This window comes from Carettochelys insculpta, chromosome 10 (assembly GCF_033958435.1).
Source record: "Carettochelys insculpta isolate YL-2023 chromosome 10, ASM3395843v1, whole genome shotgun sequence".
In the NCBI taxonomy this organism is placed as follows: domain Eukaryota; kingdom Metazoa; phylum Chordata; order Testudines; family Carettochelyidae; genus Carettochelys; species Carettochelys insculpta.
Window position 1 is genome coordinate 2,107,839 of NC_134146.1, and position 21,062 is coordinate 2,128,900.

Below are 21,062 nucleotides of genomic sequence, written 5' to 3' on the forward strand. Positions count from 1 at the left end.
AAAAATCCCTTCTGCCTCCCCGCCCCCCACCCCCCCAAAGGCACAAAGTAAATCAGTGAGTTTTCATTTATGTCCCATCTCCAGGGAATTCATCTGACCATCTGCTTCTAAGAGTTGTTAGGCTGCTTGTAAAAACCCAAGGTGTACAGCAGGCCTAAGGGGGAGGAAGCTCTCCTCTCTTAGCGTAGTGTTTGGTAACTATTTCTTGGCACTCTATGCAACTCCTACACCCAGCTGCCGGCACTCTCTGCTGTTCATTTCTATCCGATTCCATCTTGCTCTTGTATTGCTTTCACAGATACCGAGGCAGTGAAATAACCAGGCAGAAAACAAAGGAAGGTGGCAGAATTCTGAGTATGGTGGTGATGGATCTAAAAGAGAAGCAGTTGAAACAGAAGGTGAAGGTGAAACAGAAGGGATAAACACACACGAGTGAGAGCCCCTCTGTTTGTACAACAGCTGTATCACAGAGGATGAGCAGGCGGTGGGAGCTGTCAGAGTGGTTTTAGGAGGCAGGCCAAAGTGCCAGAAAGCTTCTGAGGAGCTGTTTGGCTCCTACAGGAGGGGTATATTGTAAGACACTTGTCCTTGACGGTTTCCAGTGTGTGTTCTGTCACCTCTAAGGGACCAGATTGGAGACCAGGCCTGATGTGTGTGTTTGTTGATAATGAACTCCTAATCCATCCTCACTAGCTCTTTTGTTTTCTGTACGAGGCCTCATTTGTAAAATGGACTGGACCAGCTAACCCTGTTGTGTGCCAAGGGGGCGAGTGAATCCTGCCGCCTCACGCCAATACGAGTCCTCACAGTGAATGGCCAGTGAGCCAAACGTTTTGCATTAAGTTGTCATCTGACAAATCAGAATGGGTGTTTTGCCCCTGGGAAGGTATCACGTGAGAGAGTCGAAGATCTCTAGGGCAGTTGGGGGCCTGGTTGCAGCTGAAAGTCAATGGGAATTGGACACCTAACTCCGTAGACCCCAGTCATTCCCTTCCCTCCTGCTCCTTTGTTGTGCTTCCTTTCCCTGCTGCTCAAACTCCACCCTCCCATTGAACCTCTATCCCTTCCCCACAGGGACTCATCCTCATCCTGCTGCTCCTTGGCGAGGCTGCGGGTCCCTGAGTGTGGTCATGAGGGGCACCAATCATAAATGCAGCTGGATTTCACTTGTACACTGTGCAATATTGGCGCCTGCAGCCACGCGTTTGCTACTCCCTGTGTGTCTCGTTCATTCTTTGTTTTTCACACCTTCTCATCAGTTTACGCCATTCTGGAGCAGCTGGGTGCTGCGAGAAGACCCCAAATCACAGGCAGCATGAAGACTTGCTCTAAGCCATCATCAGTGCCATTTGATCCAGCCTGTGCAGTCTAGGTGGTAAGTGAGACCTGTCAAAACAAAGGCGTTATAGTCTTTTGTTGGAAGCTTTCGCCTCATCCCCACCCTTCCCAGTAATCTGAGCACACGAGAGCTCTTCTACAGGGCCTGGGGACTCTGAAAATGTGAAGGGGGTATGGGTCCCACCAGCTCTCCTGGAGTGTTTGATAAATAGGAGTGATGCATCTACAGCCAGTCCAGAGTCTCCTGTGCCACACAATGGGACCTAGTGCACTTTTGCAATGTGATATTTATTATAGACATGCCTTTCCCCATATAACTTCAAAGGTCTGACAACACACTGTGGTGGCAGGATTTTCCAGAACACCTGGCCTTGACTGTGATTGGAGCAGGGGCTGGCCCAGGAAAACAACTCAGCCGCCACTTGGGACAAGGGGCAGCAATAGCGAAGGATCTCCGGGCCTGACATGAGCTGGAGTATATAAACACTAGGGTGACAGAATCCCAGCTCTTGTCTGGCTACTGGCAGAGTTCCCACTGACTCCCAATGGGGGACAGGAGTTTGCCCTACAAAATGCAAAACCTCCTGAAATAGATGTTGGCAGCAGATGAGCAACACTGAAGGGTCTCATGCCCAGCTGTGGAGCCTGCAGGTGGGTAACCTGAGAAGAAAGAAACTTAACAGATTGTTGTGAAAGGCACAATTACCCCAGTTGCGTCAGGTCGGGTTATGCAGCCGCACTCCAAGCCAGGGAGTCAACATACTGCTTAAAACCAAGGGAAATGACAGCGAGTTGAGGATATCAAAAGCAATATGCCATTCACTTGCACTGTAATAAATAGCATGAAAATACTATTCCATCAGCATCCCATGCACCTAAATATGCTATTACATTTGGGCCATCATTGGAGTAATTAGCTATAATAATTGATAGATGGAGGAGCTGAGAGGCAGTTTATCAAAGTTCTTCACTGAAATGTGTGTGTAGAATAATTTTCCATGATGAAATAGGATGAGACCTCTGACATTAGCAAATCGTAGCTGGCAGTGTGAATTCTTAGCTCACAGTAATTACTCTGCGTGGCACAAGGTGACAGAAACTCTCCCAGCCTCCTTTCCGACGGAAGGATAATAGTCCATTTGAATTGGTGGGGAAGAGTTGACTAATTAGCAATGTGTGCTTCAAAACAGAGTAGGGTGCCTGTTGTTTTCTGGGGAGGAGGAATAGGGCTGTTTATCCTACAGAGAGATGGCACAACTAGTCTAAGCTTTACGGCACTTTTATTTTGGGGCTGCAAAGTGTCCCTGCGTTCAGTTATGCCTTCCGAACGTGGAACGCTACCTCACAGTAAGGACGTGCGCCCAGCATTTTCTTAATTCATGAAGCTGGAGGGTTGTTTGTCTGTGAACTCATCCTTTTAATAACCCCGAAGAATTTCCCAGGCAGGTGGAAGGCTGAGACAGACGTTTGCCTTGTGTTTCATTTAGAAAAAAATGTGGACATCTATCTGAAGTGAGTTGTGCCCTGGTTTCTAGTCTAGTGAAAGGGAAAGGTGCCATCTTGGCACCACTTTCAATGTTGGTCTCGCTGGGTATGTGAGAGGGCATCAGAAGTGAACTCTTTCTTGGTATGCGATACAACACCTAGTCCTGCATCTGCTTAATCCGGGGGGGATGGGAGTCGACAGCAAGGGCATGAGACTAGAAAAAGGGGACTGGCTGTACTGAAGGTAATAACGGGAGACAGTGAGTCCCACAGACTAGTCTCACGAGGGGTAATGGGAAATCTGTCCAAAGAAACCTTTTTTTTCTACCTCGGGGAAATTTCTTTGTACTGCTGTTGCTCGCTGAGACCATCTGTTACATGAATCTGTTCTGGCTTCTCCTGCCCCCATTCCAGCTCCCTTGCCCCTGCCACCTTACCTGCTGAGTGACAGCCGAGGGGACTTTCTCACGACAAGCAGACTATAGGGACGGGGAGCCAGAGCCTTGTTTTCCTCTAGCTGTTCGCAGGGATGATGCTGCAGTCAAAACATGGGGGCAAGGACAGGCTTCTGGGAGCAACCCGTAAGTGCTGGAACTAGGAGTGCAGAGGGTACTGCTTGCCCCAGGCTTGAAGTGGTTTTCATTATCTAAAGTTTTGGTTCAATGGCACTCAGCACCCCCACTAGAGAAATTGTTCCAGCACCCTTGGTGCAACCTGCATCTCTGTGTTGGCCTGGGGCGGGAAATAGGAGGCTAGGTGCCAGACGCCAAGCGGGAGCACTTGCTGGGAGCAAGGGAAGGCTGTAGGACTGGCCCTGGAACTGCAGTCTGCCTCTCTCTGGCAGCCCCAGCTCTGGCCACCCTGGGTTCTGCTGCAGTGATGATTGGCTGGAACAGGTGTACATCAGCGTGCCAGATTACTCTCTCTAGATGTTGAAACTCCCAGTGGCTAACAGCCAGCTGGAGAGAGAGCAGCTCACCCAATGGGCTGCATCTATCTGGGTGGAGCTGAAGCATCTGTGAGGATCTGGTTGTATGAAATTGGAGAGCTGTTTCCAACCTTGTGACCTTCTCCAGCGGAAAGCTGTGACCCCACAGAAAAGGCCGTCCTCTGCCAGAGGCCAAAAGAAAGCTGGGTTTAGTTCACCCAAGGCACATGCTGGTGGTGTCAGAAGGTCTTGGCTCAGGCTCCCCAGAGCTCCTTGGAGCAAACAGACCCAAGTTTCCCTGCAGTCTGCATCTGTGCAGCATTAGGCACTCTGCTCTCCAGCGAGCCAGCTCCCGACTGGTGAGGGTAGCACCATTAGCACTCCTGGGGGGAGCTGCTGCCAATCCACCCAGCCCTGTTACAGGCCAGGAACAGGGAGCTGCATGAGGTGGGCTTTGCCTTGCTCTTCCGTGCTGCATGGAGTCCCCTGCCCACAGCACAGTCCCCCACAGCATTGCTTTCCCTGGCGCTCTGGGAAGAGGGATTGCCAGAGGGTGATTTTTAGCCACCGGAAGGCGTTCAGATTGCTCCGTGAGCGCAGTAGGGTAAACCCTGGAGATACACGCAATGAAGTTGCACGAGCCATGGGTTAACGCGACTGCCGCCTTGCTCCTGTCAGGGCTGCAGACGTGAGTCAGACTACCGTCCCTGGCAGGACGCAGGGAAACTGACAGGCTACCGTCCCTGACAGGAGTGGGGAAACTGCTACCGTCAGGGGCAGCAGCCTGACCCTTGCCACCCCAGAGAGGAGCAGTCTCCTGCTCCTGTCAGGGCAGCAGGCGAGAGTCCGGCTGCCGTCCCTGACGGACAGCTGCTTGCGGCGCAGGCTCTCACAGCTGGGGAGCCTGGTGAGCACACAGCTGCTTGCGGCACGGTTTCTGAGTAACCACGGTGCAAGCAGCTGTGTCCCCCCCAGCTGGGAGAAACCAGGGGCCATGTGGTGCCCCCCCACTTTCCCCAGCTGCCTGCTCCCCCGAACCCTCCCCCAAGTTACACGAAATTCGATTTATTCAGTGGTTGCCCAGGATGCAACCGCCATGTAAGTGGAAGGATTACTGTCCACAGCAAGAGGATTTATAACTGTTTGGGGCCGGGGCGGGGGGAACAAGTTCAAACAAAACCATAACCCTTGGAACATACTGAAATCTGCTGTATATCTGCAAGCATTTCTGCCCATCTGCCCGTGAGTCTGTCTGTTCAAGAACGCCTCCTGAACGGTAAGAGCTAGGACCACCAAATTCAGCATGCAACTTCCTCTTTTCCTAGCTTAAAGCAAGGTCGGGTTTGGTTGTGTCAGGAACACGGGATGTGCCTGGAATGGGAGTGCTTCTCATCAAATGGAAAGGGAGAGGTCTGGAGGGACAGCTGTACTCCAGAATGACTACAGGGAAGGCAGCAAACAAGCTTGCCACCAACAGCCCTGGAGAGCAGGGGAGCAGCTGCCATCTGGGCAGCGTGGCCCCCACCACCCTGGGCTGGCCATGGGGAACAATGCCCAGCCACCCCCAACCCTGGCTTGATTCCTGCACCCACTGCCCTGAGACCTGCACCTTCTTCCCTGGCTTTTGCATCCCCAGCTCCCCACCCACAAAGGGCCTGAGCCATGCTGGGTATATCTTCTATTATATGCATACAGAAATATATGCATATGGACATCTTAATGAAAGTGAAGTGTATTTTGTAGATTGTTTTTATTTCTTTGGCTATTAAAAGTGAAATCAGCTAGACCACTCCTCTTGCCTTCTGCATGGAAGTCCTTCTTTGAATAAAGCATCTGTCAAAATTATGGTTTCTTGTAGGATATTAACAATGATGTGTTTCTGTACAGATCCAGAGTTCCACTCATTATGCTTGTCAGGGCAATACTCCGGATAGCCAATCACGTTCAGCAGTTGTGTCTTGGACGGACAGGCTCTTTTTAAGCATTGGCTTTAAGAACAAACGTTATTCCTGGTTGAACTGTGACTATGTGTGTGTGATTTGAGATAAGACAATTGCAGTGTGATAAATACCACCTTTTACATAAAAAGTATTTACAGCTCTAACATCTCAGTGATAAAATTAATATTTTATTGAATTGCAGAGCAAGTGTAAAAAGTAAATTTCGCAGTATTACTGAAGTTTGTAAGACAATGAAGTGCACAAGACAGCCTTCACTTAGTATAACTTCTTTCAGTAGCATTTCTCTTCCCCGGAATATTTCTGCTACGCTAGAGATGCACAGAAAAATTCTTAAGTTACTGCAGAGTCCTATTGAAAAAGTGGAAGGTGCTTTCTTTTCTCTATCCCATGAGTGTTCAGGTTCTTCTCAGAGTAACCCCGATAAACCTTTCGGGTGAGGCATGATGATTCAGAAACCAACAATTACTGCTGAAATGTTAATGAACCGTGGACGTAAAAAGTCAATCGCTTCCCTCAAGCCATTTCTCTGGAAGGTGTAACCTAGCCGTGCCTGTAATTAATTTGAAATCTCTACACAGCTGCGCCCTTTGTAATAGTTAAAGATTTTTGCTAGCTGTGATATTGTAGTATTGCATTGGCTCTCCAGAGATAACTAAATGTAATTGTGTGTGTGTGTTGGAATAAAAAATTTGGAGAGAAAGCCAATGGGCGCACAAAAGGATGTGGGTTTTGGCCATTGTGACGTGTGGTTGGATTGTGCAAGCTGATGAAAGGAACGGGAGAAGGGTTTACTGAGTCTCCACTTCATATTTCAGGATGTATGAGTAGAATTTGTGATTGGCATTCTCTTGCACCATGACAAACACCTCTGTGCAGCCAGAAGTGTTACAGGTTCCCTTCCAATAGCCATCTTTACTCAAGGTCAGACGAGACGTGTTTGCAGCCTGAACAAGGGCCTTTACTATACTATGCAACTTGATTTTAAACTGAACATTGCTATTGGCTGGCAGTATCCCAGCAAGTGGCTCCAGTAGTTCATAGCCTTCGGCCCAGTTGTTATAATTCTGTGGAAAGAGCGGCCACGTCACTTTGGTGTTCGGGCAGGAGATGAGGTAGTTGAATATGTATGTGTAATTTCCTGGATCTGACTTCTTCTTGGCAAAGATTTTAAGAACAAACTTTCCTGCATGGGGGAGACGGATCTTAAATTCAATTTGGTTTCCACGACGGATTTGCATGACGTGTCGTCTTGTCATATCCTCGGTCAAGCTGGTATTGTCTGAATGCAGCGAGGGTAGGACACTTAGGTCTTTACCCAGGGTGAATGTTATGGCACACTGCCCATCGCTGGTGTGAATGATGGGGTCAGGGTGCGATGGCCTCAGGAATCCTTGCCGCTCTGTGTACCAGCTGGGTCCAACAGGCTGGTGCAAGTCTTTTGGGAAACACATGTTTGTGTCCACAGAGCTGCACTCCAGGGTGTATTCTAGCACGCCATTGTACTGATTCTCAGAGCCTTTGGGGGGCTTGGCAAAGATGCGTACCTTGTGATTCCCAGTCTTCTGGGGGTAGATCTCCAGCTTCATCCCATTCTTTTTTAGTGTCATTAAGCCGTGTTCCTCGATTCCGTTCAGGTGAAACATAAATGATAGCGGTGCACGGCTCGCAATGGAAATGGCTGCTTTTCCATTTACTGTGAAAAAACAAAGAAAAGACACTGTTCAGGAGTTTCCACCAATCTGTGTATATTACCTACATCCCTCGTAGGACCTGAAGGCCTGAGTGTCCCAAAGGATCACCAGCGAGTGACACAGAAGGGCTGTTGTTGACTGGTTCTAACTTGTCAACCACCAGCCAAGTTGGTGCCCCTGTCAAGGAACAAGATGGGGGTAGTTGCTTTGTGACACTCGTTTATCCTGTTTTGGCAAAAGACCGCCTTGGCTTAACCAGGGGATCTTGCATGATCTCAAAATAAAAAAGGAATCGTATAAAAAATGGAAACAAGGACAAATTACAAAGGATGAATATAGGCAAACAACACGAGCATGCAGGAGCAAGATTAGAAGGGCTAAGGCACAAAATGAGCTCAAACTAGCTACAGGCATAAAGGGAAACAAGAAGGCTTTTTATAAATGTATTAGAAACAAGAGGAAGACCAGGGACAGGGTAGAGCCATTGCTCAGTGAGGAGGGAGAAACAGTAACAGGGAACTTGGAAATGACAGAGATGCTTAATGACTTCTTCGTTTTGGTCTTCACTGAGAAGTCTGATGAAGGAATGGCCAACATAGTGAATGCTGGTGGGAAAGGGGTAGGGTTAGAAGTTGAAATAAAAAAAAGAACAAGTTAAAAATCACTTAGGAAAATTAGATATCTGCAAGTCACCAGGGCCTGATGAAATGCATCCTAGAATACCCAAGGAGCTGATAGAGGAGGTATCTGAGCCTTTGTCTATCATCTTTGGAAAAATCATGGGAGACAGGAGAGATTCCAAAAGACTGGAAAAGGGCAAATCTAGTGCCCACCTATGAAAAGAGGAATAAGAATAACCCAGGAAACTACAGGCCAGTCAGCTTAACTTCTGTGCCAGGAAAGATAATGGAGCAGGTAATTAAAGAAATCATCTGCAAGCACTTGGAAGGTGGTAAGGTGACAGGGAACAGCCAGCATGGATTTGTAAAGAACAAATCATGTCAAACTAATCTGATAGCTTTCTTTGATAGGATAACGAGCCTTGTGGATGGGGGAGAAGTGGTAGATGTGGTATAACTAGACTTTACTAAAGCGTTTGATAAGGTCTCGCATGATATTCTTATAAAAAAAGTAGGCAAATGCAATGTAGATGAGACTACTGTAAGGTGGGTGCATAACTGGCTGGATAACCGTACCCAGAGAGTAGTTCTTAATGGTTCTCAATCCTGCTGAAAAAGTACAACAAGTGGGGTTCCGCAGGGGTCTGTGTTAGGACCGGTTCTGTTCAATATCTTCATCAATGATTTAGATATTGGCATAGAAAGTACGCTTATTAAGTTTGCAGGTGATACCAAGCTGGGAGGGGTTGCAACTGCTTTGGAGGATAGGGTCATAATTCAAAATCATCTGGATAAATTAGAGAAATGGTCTGAGGTAAACAGGATGAAGTTTAATAAGGACAAGTGCAAAGTGCTCCACTTGGGAAGGAACAATCAGTTTCATACATACAGAATGGGGAGAGACTGTCTAGGGATGACTACAGCAGAAAGGGATCTAGGGGTTATAGTGGACCACAAGCTAAATATGAGTCAACAGTGTGATGCTGTTGCAAAAAAAGCAAACATGATTCTGGGATCGTGTAACACGTCCCGTGACGCCCAGCCCCTTGGTCTAGGGCGGGCGGCAGTTCACCAGAGTTATATAGTTCTGGGCCCAGCCCTCAGTCCAGGGCGGGGCAGCAGTTCACAAGAGTCAAGCACCAGCCCAGCCCTCAGTTTGGGGCGGGGCAGCAACACCAGGATAAGCACCGGCCCAACCCTCAGTTTGGGGCGGGGCAGCAACACAAAGGAAAAACACCAGCCCAGCCCTCAGTTTGGGGCGGGGCAGCAACACAAGGATACGCACCGGCCCGACCCTCAGTTTGGGGCAGGGCAGCAACACAAGGGACTACAGACAGGCTCAGCGGGGGCTGGCCCTGTCAGGGAGGGGGGTAGGGGGTCGCAGGCCCTCCCGCTCCACTGCGACCCGGCCCGGGGCCCTGGGGGGGGGTCGCTCACCTGCAACCCCGGCAGTGGGGATCCAGGCCGCAACACACTGCCATTGGTTCGTGAGCGACGTTCCCCGGGCCACTTCCTACCTCACCCTCTGTTGGCGGCAGGTCCCAGTCCATCTGGTCGAGGGGTCCTCCTAGGTCGGTCTCCTCTGGGTCATCCACCTGTGGGGGCCCTGGCCAATCGTCCATGACCACGTCGTTAGGGTAGTCAGGCGGTGGCAATACAGGAGATGCAGGGCGGTCCTGGGTCCGAATGTTGTAGGGATCCGCCGGGGCTCTGAGGCAGCCTGCTCCCGGGGCCTCTTCCACGGCAGGGGGTCTCCACCGGCGGGAAGGTCCTGGTAGGTCCGGGAAGTCCGGGTAGTCTCCTTGGGGCATACGGATGCGGAGTTGCGTGGAGCCTCTGGGGGCCTGCTCCTCCAGCCTGGCTGGGCGGCTGCAGGCCCTCTCCCTTTGGCCCCGGGGAGCTCGTGCAGGCACGTCCTCCTTGCCCGGAGGCCCAGCGCTGAATGGTGCCCAAGTCCCGCCTTTGGCTCTTCTAGCCCTTGGCCCCGCCCTCTGAGGGGCGGGCCTCTGGTCTCCTGACTCCGGCCCCGCCCACCAGGGCCTTGGCATAGCTTCCCCGGCCTCTGGGTCCGCAGGAGGCCATACTGACCCACTACAGATGCATTAACAGGTGTGTTGTGAACAAGACACGAGAAGTCGTTCTTCCGCTCTACTCGGCACTGGTTAGGCCTCAGGTGGAGTATTGTGACCAGTTCTGGGCACCACAGTTCAAGAAAGATGTGGAGAAATTAGAGAGGGTCCAGAAAAGAGCGACAAGGATGATTAAAGGTCTAGAGAATGTGACCTGTGAAGGAAGGCTGAAAGAATTGGGCTTGTTTAGTTTGGAAAAGAGAAGATTGAGGGGCGACGTGATAGCGGTTTTTCAGGTATCTAAAAGGGAGTCATAAGGAGGAGGGAGAAAACTCGTTCTGCTTGGCCTCTGAGGGTAGAACAAGAGGCAATGGGCTTAAACTGCAGCAAGGGAGGTTTAGGTAGGACATTAGGAAAAAGTTCCTGTCAGGGTGGTCAAACAGTGGAATAAATTGCCGAGGGAGGTTGTGGAATCTCCATGGCTGGAGATATTTAAGAACAGGTTAGACAGATGTCTATCAGGGATGGTTTAGACAGTACTTGGTCCTGCCATTGGGGCAGGGGGCTGGACTCAATGGCCTCTCGAGGTCCCTTCCAGTCCCAGTGTTCTATGATTCTCTGATATTAAATGAGATAGCGCTCGTTCAGGCTCTTGGATCCTGCAGGAGCCCTATGTTACCTCTTAAGCTGCCACATTCTTAGGGACACAGGAAGTGGCCAGCTGGCTCAGACACACAATTTGACCCACTATACAACAGTGGCCAGTCCCAGCTGCTGCATAAGGTCTGAGTGTCCCACCCTAGGAAGTGGTGGGATGATCTACTCTCCATGCTAGGTCTCATCCTGCTCTCCAGGAGCTAAGGTTGACTAAAGGCCTGATGTATTAGTGTTACCAACAGTAGGACAATTCTGGATGCTTTTATCATTCATAGCACTTCCCAGTTCCTTTTTGAATCGCGTTATGTGCTCAGCCTCTTATCTGAATCTCCTTAACCAGTTGAGCCAGTTCTGCTTCTGCAACCTTACCATAAGGCCAAGATTTAAAATAAGGACCCTAAAATTAATACTGAGCACCTGAAGAAATGGTAGGACTGATGCCTAGGGAGGTGGTGCAATCTCCATCCTTAGAGGTTTTTAAGGCCAGAGTTGATAAAACCCTGTCTGGGATGATTTAGTTGGGGTTGGTCTTGCTTTGATCAGGGGTTTGGACTAGATGACCTCCTGAGGTCTCCTAACCCTAATCTTCTATGATTCTGTGCCAGAGGGACCTACGAAAATCCCCTATGGTTATAAGGTTTCGGAGTGGAGCTATAGATGCCTGAATTTTTTTTTTTAAAAACTCACTGTTATTTTCTAGCTGGAGTTCAATGTTTACAGCAGTGCGATGGGGTATTTATCCAACACAAGTAACCGAAGAACTAACTGTAGCTAGGATAATAAATAAATCTGGTTGCTCCTGGAAGGTGAGCTGGGCCCGTGGGCAGAGGAGGCCCAGCAGGGGGAGGGCTGGGTGATGAGAAGAGAGGGAAGGAGGTACAGAGAGCGAGGGGAAGAACTCGTAGTCCCTTTCTGGTGCCGAGGGGGTGAAGTAAAGGCCTAGGAAAAGAGGCAGATGCCCAAGGAGCCAGCTGAAGAAATGGATGAGAGGGGGGAAAAGTCCAGAGTAGTAGCATGGCATCTGTGGGAACAGAGCCACTGGGGAGGAAGGCCTGGAAGGTGTTACTCCACACAGCAGTGGGAGGCCACCATGCAGCGCATGGGAAGGGGTGAAGAGCCGGGGCGGGCTGAATGAGTTGACTGGAGTGTATTGGACTCTTTGCCTGGTCTGGAAGAAGTGGGACTCTGTGTGACCTGGCAGGAGGGTCGAGTCACAAGCAGAGAGGGATCACTGCAAAGCCAAAGAGGCTCTTGGGGAGGCTGGAGGAGGACAGCCTGCCACACCATTCCAAGCCATGAGGGTGCAGGGAGCCCATTCTACGACAAGCTGCGTAGCAGAGGGGCTAGCATATGTAGCAAAGTCTCCTGTGCAGTGACACGTCTGCTTCCGCCCCCTGGGTCTGAAACTGCAAACAGGCGATGCTCTCCGTGGGGTTCTTTACACCCCTGGGCGTCATGTCGCTCTGGTTTATCCCACGGGACAGCCCCTCACACTGCCTGTGCGTTAGCAGGGAGTGGGAAGCGTAACTCCTCCAGATGAATACGAAACATGAGCATTCTGTGAGGTCTCCTTTTGGGTTACCTTACCTGTTTGGAAGGCAGGTGTGTCTGGGTGGGCGGTCACCAAGCCCAGCTTGTAAAAGTTACAGTTGTATAGCATGTTGCCCTCGTACTCTTTCAGTGTCAGAGCTGGTTTCAGGAGCTGCCAGTTACTGTTGTCTGGGAAATGATTGTTAATAAATAGGGCTGGGTGTGTCAGAAAATAAAACTCATTATACCTGGAACAAGAGAGAAGCAGTTAACACAAACATGGGAAGTATTTAATTATTTGCAACATTTTTCAAGCATGCCTCTGAAAAATGAAATAGAACACTTATGCTAGGAGTGACCGTGGTATGTGGAATGTTGACCATATAACCAGCTGGTGTTATTGTCCCTTTTAATAGGGTGCTGCCATGTTACTGGTGGAGGGGCTGGGGGAAAGGACAAAGGCCTGTTCCTATATTGCATATGCATCCCAGACCTCCTAAACAAGCTCCTCCTTTAGTGCACGAGCCAATGTTTCTTTATTCAACCCCTGCCCTGCCTCCAAGCTTCCAAATTAATACTCTCTTCTTGCAGACATGCTTACCTTTAACCCTGAAGAGCCCCCCTGATGTCAGGGGAAAGATTTCGTGCTTAAAGTTAAACATGCACATGAGCATTTGGAGGATCAACACCTTAATTTGCAGATGCTCTCTTCTTTAAATTTATAACACACTTCGAAGGACCCTCTTTTATATACGGAAAAGTGCAGCCTCACGTGGTCATCTGAGAGATGAAGTTACGGGAGTCAGATGCAGATTTGAGACCTGAGAGGGATGGCCCTTTAAAATTCATTTGGGGGTGAATCTTGCATCAGGTTTAAAACTAATGACAAAGTGCTCTTAGAAGCACGTGGTCTGTTTTCTAACCCCCCAGCAGCGGCTGTAAGTGTTCAGCACCACTGAAAATCAGGCTGATACTTGTTTAGACAAGAAGCAGTGTCCTTTCTGGGGAGGGGGAAAAGCATCAGTTTTTCATTTGCTGCTTCCTTCTGCACTGGCAAACCGCCCCCGCCCCGCCCCGGCAATGGTATTGGAACTGACTCTTTAATTAACAAAATGTGAGTTTTAGGAATTTTAGCCAATCGAGTGGTCACCCCTTGAAGCTTTCCCATGAGGCTTTTAATACATAAAGATGTAGTAGTTTTACAGTGTGTGCTTTGAACATTCATTTAAGTATATGAAATGACTAAGGAACCAATGAGGTGTATGAACGTCAATGTCAACCCAGAATAAAAGAAGAGTTTCAAACATTTTTGAAAGCCCAAATACTTCAGTATAAGTATCGGGGGAAATCTATTGTCAGAAGTTGGGGTTGTCTGATTGCTTATGTTCTCACATCTTTTAAAAAGGTAGTCAAAGTCTGATTCATGTGATAACAATAAAGAGCAAGGATTTCCTTCAGTCCCAAGCATAATCCTGTGGCAAGTTGTTGGATTCTGACCTTTTATTTCTTTCAAGGCCCAATTGTAGGCGCCTTGGAAAATTTTACCCCTACTGTCTCAGTCCTGTTGTCAAAAGCGACTTAGGCCCAGATCCTCAAATGCCTAAATACCTTTAACTCCCTTTGATTTCAGCTGGAATAAATTCATGGAGGTTAGGCCCATCAATGGCTGTTAGCTGGAATGGTGGCCCAAGCCTCTGTCTGTCAGCAGTTGACAATGGGTGACAGGGGAGGGATCATTTTATGAGTACCTGTCCTGTTAATTTCCTCTGGGGCACCTGGCATTGGCCACTGTCAGAAGACTCTCTGTGGCCATTCTTATGTTCTTTTGTTCAGCACCTAAATACCGTTGTGGATTGGACCCTTAGCACTGTGGGTCCCGTTGACTGTCACAGACTTGGGTACCTAATGAGTTAATTTGCTTTTGAAAATGGAAGTGAGGCTCCTAATTAGACCAGTGCTTTTGAAAAGGTGTCCCTTAGTGGCTTTACCATAAGTTAAAAATACAGATAGTAAAGGGACTGAACCACAAGCAGCTGCTTCTCCCCCATCCCCCACAACCAGAAAAAAATTAATCCAAGACCAAACAGTTCCCCCCTTCCACAAATATTGGTCTCCTTCATTTCCCTTGTTGGCCCATGTGTGGCAATTAAAATATTAAATGGTACCCTACTGAAAGGTGAATTTGCTGCACGAATCATCAATTATGCCGCTTCCCCAGGTGCTGTCCAGGAGATGCCACCTTCCATCAAGGTAAACTGCATTCCAGGCATGCTCATTATCTTCTGTAAGGGGCTGTCCAGGTCTGTAACCATATCCTTTACAGGGCCCTAATAACTTCATGCACTGTACGCCTGCAATGCTGAGGGAAGCAGGAGATGACAAAGCAGCATGTTATTCGTGGGGGGGCTTTTCATTTCTGTACAGTTGAACATGTGGTGCTGTGCTTAGGTACGCATGAAAACGAATGATTTCATCAGCATTAGAACTCAGAATCCTGCAGTGACCTATTCCCGTCCTCCAACTGCTGCACAGTATGACGTCATTGCTCACCAATGAATGATACTGTTCTCCGAAGAGCATGGAGGCCGTTAGCTTTGTAGTAGCTTGGAAATACCTATTTAAAGTGTAGGGCCTGTTTTTCTTAGGGTTGTCTGAACAACAGTTACCATCCTACCAGGCCAGGCTGCACAGCGTTCCCTCAGGTATCTCCATGTGTGCAATGCGTTCTGCCTCTGCCAGTCATGAAATGAGCGTTCTGTTAGAGCCCTTCCCGGATAGCAGACTTGAACAGATTGTGTTAGTGGGCGGTGACGGTTAATACCCCTCCAGAGGAGGCTTGGAATCAGCATGCATTAAAGTCTATGGACATCTTCCTGATATAGAGTAAAATCAATCTCTGACCACTCCGTTTCCTGCCGGCTTGGGCAGTATATTCTATTTTAGGAGATGGTATCTGTTTTCCCTATTTCTTGTGGGATCCCTCACTCAACATCCACTCCAACATCCGAACACTCTTGATTTCCTCCATCTTTGTTGCTGAGTGAAGTCACTTCCAAGGTTAGCTAAAATTAGAGACAGCCATCAGGTTTCAGGTTGGTCACAGTTCATCTCCGAAATAAGTGAGTCCAGATTTTTAATGTTGCAGTAAGAGATCCCAGATTTTTCTAGACTGAGGGAAATTGATTTTAAAAAAAAAACAAACAAACATTTTTGAGCTTTTCCTCTGAGGGTGCTTTTAAGGGGATTATGGGGAAGATCAGTCCATATTATTTTTATACAGAATGAGAGAGAACCCATCTGCTGGACTAGACATTGTTATGCACATAAAATTAAAATAGATAGTGCATGAATCATTGTCCATGCCATGGGAGAACAAATGGAATCTAAACACATGAAAATCCTGTGGACCATTTGTCCACATTTGCCTAATTTGAGCAGATGAGTGTCCTCTGCATATGCTGGAACTGAAATTTTTTCTGGTTCATTGAAAAATCTTGTATTAAATGGAGTAGATACTTAAAGTAATAAATGATGCATACTGTAGAAACAAGATTATCTGTGGAATGTGAATTTAACTCAGTGAGCCACTAAGGATTTTTATGGATGAAATAAGGAGAACTACAAAATGATGGATGGATATTTGGATAACAGCAGGTGATGTACAGAAATTTTAAGGTGGATAACTAATGCTTGATGCTTCACAACATAGGAGAGGCATTCTTTGATCCATAAATAAATCTGTGAAGTTAGAGTGGTCAATAAGGGATCCTCAAACTGGATTATGTGTTGTTTGTGTTGTGGTTTTGCGTAGGAGCCCTGTTCATGGACCCCAGGACTCTATCAACCTCAGTAGACCTTGAATCAAACCCTATGAGGAAGGTGGTGTGTTAGGGAAGAACTGGAGACCGCAGTAATACTAAAACTGGAGTGTGAAGGATTGAGAGCCAGTGAAGTTGAGTTGGGTTGGGTTTGGTCCTGGCTTGAGAAGGGTATTTGATTGGATGACTTCCTGAGGTGTCTTCCAGTCCTGATCTTTGATCATACTATGAAGGAACTGAAATTAGGTCGTCTGAGGAGCAAGTAGGGTGAAGTGGATCATGCTACCATAATGTAAATACATTAAAGGGCAGAGACTCTTGGTATTACCTGAGGGATAGATAGGGTGACCAGAATTAAAGGTCTTCAAAGAAAAACAGAGAGAATTTGGGGTACATGTGAGTAAACATTTATTAAACCCATGGTTTGACCTGGTATAGACTATACTATAGAGGTAATGTGGGATGGTATGTCATGAAGGTATTAATCAACAGGCTGGTAAATACTGGAGGGAGAACTGCATTCAGAAATCTTTTTGATGGTGCAGAAGGCCACAGAAAATGACCTGCAGTGTCTAGGATCCCATGTAAGCCAAATTCTGGTTTATTCCATGGCAGCAAATCTAGAGTAACCTCATTGATGTGAATGGAGACAGCTTGGATTCACACTGGTATAACTGAGATCAGGAACTGGCCCAATGACTTGAAGGAATGTAGAAGGTCAGAGTTGCAAACTAGTATAGATGAGTTGAGTAATCCCCTTAAGCCCTCTGAAAACCCCTGCGTTAAACATGTTTAAACAGAATGCCAGGAGTTGTATTCTGCCCATAGTTACTATCTATCCCTGCAGTCCCACTGAGGATGAGATTAGTAAAACTATCAGAGCGGTGAGAGAAATGAGAAGGTTTGTGATGGTCAAGGGGAGTGGTCTACGCACAACTCCTAGGGCCTGTACAAATAAATCCAATTGTTCCGGGCTGGGGTAGTTGTGAGGATCTCAAGAAATACACCACAAAGTCAGAAGACTGGACCAACAGATGGCAGATGAAGGCATGAAGTTCAGAATAATGTAGATGGTGGGAAAAAATGATTAAGGTGATTACATGTGGTGATGCCACCCCCATGGACATTTCAGTGGGAACATCTGCTCAGTGCACAGAGGAGAACCAGTAAGATGCTGGCCTGTCCTAGAAAAGAGAGAGAGACCATGGAGGCAAATAAGGAGAATGATACCCTGTTTCTATATATCCCAATGGCACATCTTTTCCTTCAGTTCTGTGCTGAATTTTGGTGAGTTCGTCTGAACAGGAGTGGGTGGATAGGAAGGGAGAGAAATGCTACAGAGAAGGATCACAGAAATGGTCCATGGCACATGGAGGAGGGGGTTCCGTATTGGAGAGTAAAAGGATAGGGCTATTATGGATGGAAAAGGTGGAAAGCAAAAGGAGAAGACCAGTTGAGTGGCTGTATAAAATCTTTTCCATAATGCCTGAATAAGGGCATTCTAGGGTTGACCCTACTCAGGAGACAACAGTCAGCTCTGCTGAAAACTTATTGTGTTGCAATCTGGGAAGTGCTAATGCTTGTGTGCATTCATACAAGCCGTGTTGAATCACGTGCTGTGTCCATACTAAGGCTGTCCTATGCTTGCTTATTTCACAGTCACAAACAATAGTTCACAGTGGTCCCAGCAAGCAAGCCACATCCTTTGCATTGACTGCCACTAGAGAAGCCAGTTCGGGACAGTTACGTACTGTGGAAACAACCAGAAACCCTGTGGCACCTTATAGACTCAGCTATTGCGGAGTATAAGCTTTCATGGGCAAAGACCTGCTTTGTCTTTCTGCTATGAAAGCTTATGCTACAAAATATCTGTTTAGTCTGTAAGTGCCACAGGACGTCTTGTTGCTTTTGAAGATATAGGCTAACTCGGCTACCCCTCCGATATTATGGAATTATTTGTCAAATTAATGTTTACGTTCATTTCCAAAAATGTCTGACAGTTGAAAATTGGCATTTGGCTGCTGGCCTCCCAGTACTAAAAATGCCCCGGTCTTCATTAGTGCCTCACTCTCCCCTCTCCTGGGCAACATTGAAGTGTCATTTGAAGGCACTTGAAGCATATCACCAATGCTGCCGCAGAAGAATCCTAAATATCTCTTGGGAGGCTAGGCGCCCGAACACTAGCATCCTGGAAGAGTCAAACATGAAAAGCATTGAAGCCATTATCATTCACCAACAACTTCGTTGGACTGGTCACATGGTTCGGATGTCTGATCAGCACCTCTAAAGCAGATTCTGTTTCCCGAATTGGAGGGAGGACGGAGAAGTGTTGGGGACCAGAGAAAGCAATTTGAGGACATGCTGAAGACAGACATGGAAAAAGTGCACCATTGGTGTTGACACTTGAGAGAACCTTGCCCAGGACTGTCTCCAATAGAGAGTGGTGATCTGTGAGAGGGTGGCCCGGTTTGCGAGGTCCCGCTCCGGTGCATACATGGAGAGGCAGAGGAGAAGAAGAAGAAGAAGAAAGTGGCAAAAACTGTCCTGTGTCCCTCTCACAGATACCAATGCCTGCCCCTTCTGTGATATGACCTGCAGCTCCAGAATTGGACTGATAGTCATCAGTGGACTCACAAATAGGAGGGTGCCATGAAGATGTCCTACTTGTTATCAAGTGACTGCCGAGAAGATACTCCGCTGCTATAGGTTTTCATCTGGTCACCCTTAGGAGGCTTGCCAGCTGGACCGGGGCCCACCCACCATTCCTGCTGTGGGACCCCATTCATCTGGTGCTGACATGATTGAGACCCAGTCCATGACTTGAACAGAAATTGGGCAGTGCTACTGACCTTTGGTGAATCCATATAGATTGCAAAGGCTGATTTTAGGCCCTCATTGTTGAATTTTTTTTTTATTTTTTTGCCCTGGAGGTGTCTTTCCCTCTGCCTTCATAGTTAGCCTGATCTGTTAAGCCAGCCAAGAGGCGGCAACCATCAGATGCTTTTGCTAGGAGGTGTAATATCTTTGTCTGGCAGCAGAAGTGGAGGAAATGTTTTAGGCTGAGGTAATCTTTGTTGTTAGTTGGGCATGGCCTCTGCCTTGAATTGAGAGTAAATGGACAGAAACAATTAGCATCCAAAACACAGACATATGCAAAAGCGAAATGGGAGCTGAGTCATGTCGCCCAGCAGGTTTCCAATACAGGGGTTAGGGCTTTGATTGGTGGAACTGTTTTGATCAGCTTGTGCCCTCTCTCTCAGACACACACACAGAAGTCGTGAGAGAAAGCCAAGCTGGCAATAACAGAAGGCTGGAAATGTGACCTTGAGATTGAGAAGGCAGAGAGAAAAAGCTTTTAGGCCTGGAACAGCCAGCAAAGGCACTGGCTTGGTTTTGTTTTGTTTTGTTTTCCCCTGCTGTGTTCAAGGAAATAGGACTTTGTATGTTCTTTGTAAATAAACAAAATTGCCTCAACAGAAATGCTTATTACCCATTTCTCCTTCTAACTGGAACACTATATCAAACAATTTTGGGCTAGCCACTTGAGTGAAAAGACGTAACAATGGTCTGTCAGGAGGAGTGTGTCAGCTGGCTTTTGATAAAACAAAACCCCACTGGATACATGGGGGTTTGTTAGATCAGGGACTGGGGAATCATTATGGCAGTGAGGGAGAATAACTGTTTCACTAGTGAGTAGGTGAATGGCGCTTGTGAATAATACAAATATCCCTGGGAAGATTATTTTTTTAATAAACAAAATAGATGTTTCTCAGTATAGTTCTCTAATTACATTTGGAATAGCTACCAGTAAGCATTACCTAAAAGGCAATTATAAAATCAGATTTTTGTTTATCATTTCATATTTTCAATATTTTCTTTAAGATAGCAGAATAGATACCTGGAACACCAATTCCTGGCCAGAGGCATTCTGGCATCTCCTACAAGGTGTTAAAAATGTCAGTTTCCCACCACGTAAACTTTCATTATTTATGAGGAATATGCTTCCAGTGGTTCTCGGGTGAGGAAAGATGTCTGTGATTACTGAACTGCCAACTAAAATCTGATTTCTCCAGCCTGCAGAAAATGGAACTCAGTAGCTGATGGAATGGGCATCATTTAGAAGGTGACTGTGTGAAAACCTGTGTTCCAGCTAAGTGCAAAATTAATTGTGTATCATCATCATCATCATCATTAGTTCATAAAATCGAACCACTGCATATGTTTGGGGCATCAGCAGTGATACCCAGGCTTGCCCTTGCACACAAGCTGTATTCTTTCTTGAGAAGTTAAACTGGAGAAGCAATTTCAGCTACAGTCATCTGAAAGGAATTTATAGTTTCTGCAGTGAACTGAGCTTTTATAATAACATGAGCTGGATAAGTAATCGGTTGTCAAGCCCTATTCTCAACCCTTTAAGGGCTAGGCCCTGCTCATTCACTGAAGCCAGCAGGGCTACTGGTATGCGGAAGGTGGACAGGGTGTGGTCATGTACACATTTGTCTGGGGATAATGATGCCTGCTTTGTAAAGTGCTCTGAGATCAACTGATGAAAGCTCTGTATCAGAGCTGGTGGTTGTTATTCTGGCTTAGGTGTGAGGACATTTGCAGAGAAATTGTAAAAGCTCGTGCCCGGTCTTCACTGACTCTCTTGCATGTGAGTTGTTTTAGATATCATTCTGCACTATTTTAGCCGTGCCATTCTTTTAACCTTCAGATACAGAGCTACTCAAAGAAAAAAAACCACTGCCTCTTCTAACTACATTATCTCTATGTATTCATCTGCCATTATGTTAATGCAATGCGAAGCTCAGCAGATGGCACAAAGTAAATTATGCTGGGGGGGGCAGGAGGGAGGGAAGCAAAATTGACCTTTTGAGGACTTGCTGTTATTCCACAGCTTAGTCTGAAAGAGAAAGTTTGAAGTCCTGTTTCTAAAATCCTTTTAGGTGATGTAAAGGCAGACCA

At 47.2% G+C, this 21,062-nt stretch overlaps 1 protein-coding gene across 1 annotated transcript in view; it reads right to left on the bottom strand.

Annotated features, from left to right (window-relative positions):
* Positions 1-4,610: 4,610 nt before the first annotated feature.
* KY (kyphoscoliosis peptidase) overlaps positions 4,611-21,062 on the bottom strand; it is a 40,206-nt gene continuing 23,754 nt past the window's right edge. Inside the window, exons 9-11 of the mRNA XM_075004179.1 lie at positions 14,450-14,638; positions 12,337-12,527; positions 4,611-7,405 (exon numbers count right to left, since the gene is read on the bottom strand). Of these exons, the coding sequence (XP_074860280.1) occupies positions 6,501-7,405; positions 12,337-12,527; positions 14,450-14,638 (1,285 nt within the window). The 3' untranslated portion in view covers positions 4,611-6,500. The remainder of the gene's footprint in view (positions 7,406-12,336; positions 12,528-14,449; positions 14,639-21,062) is intronic.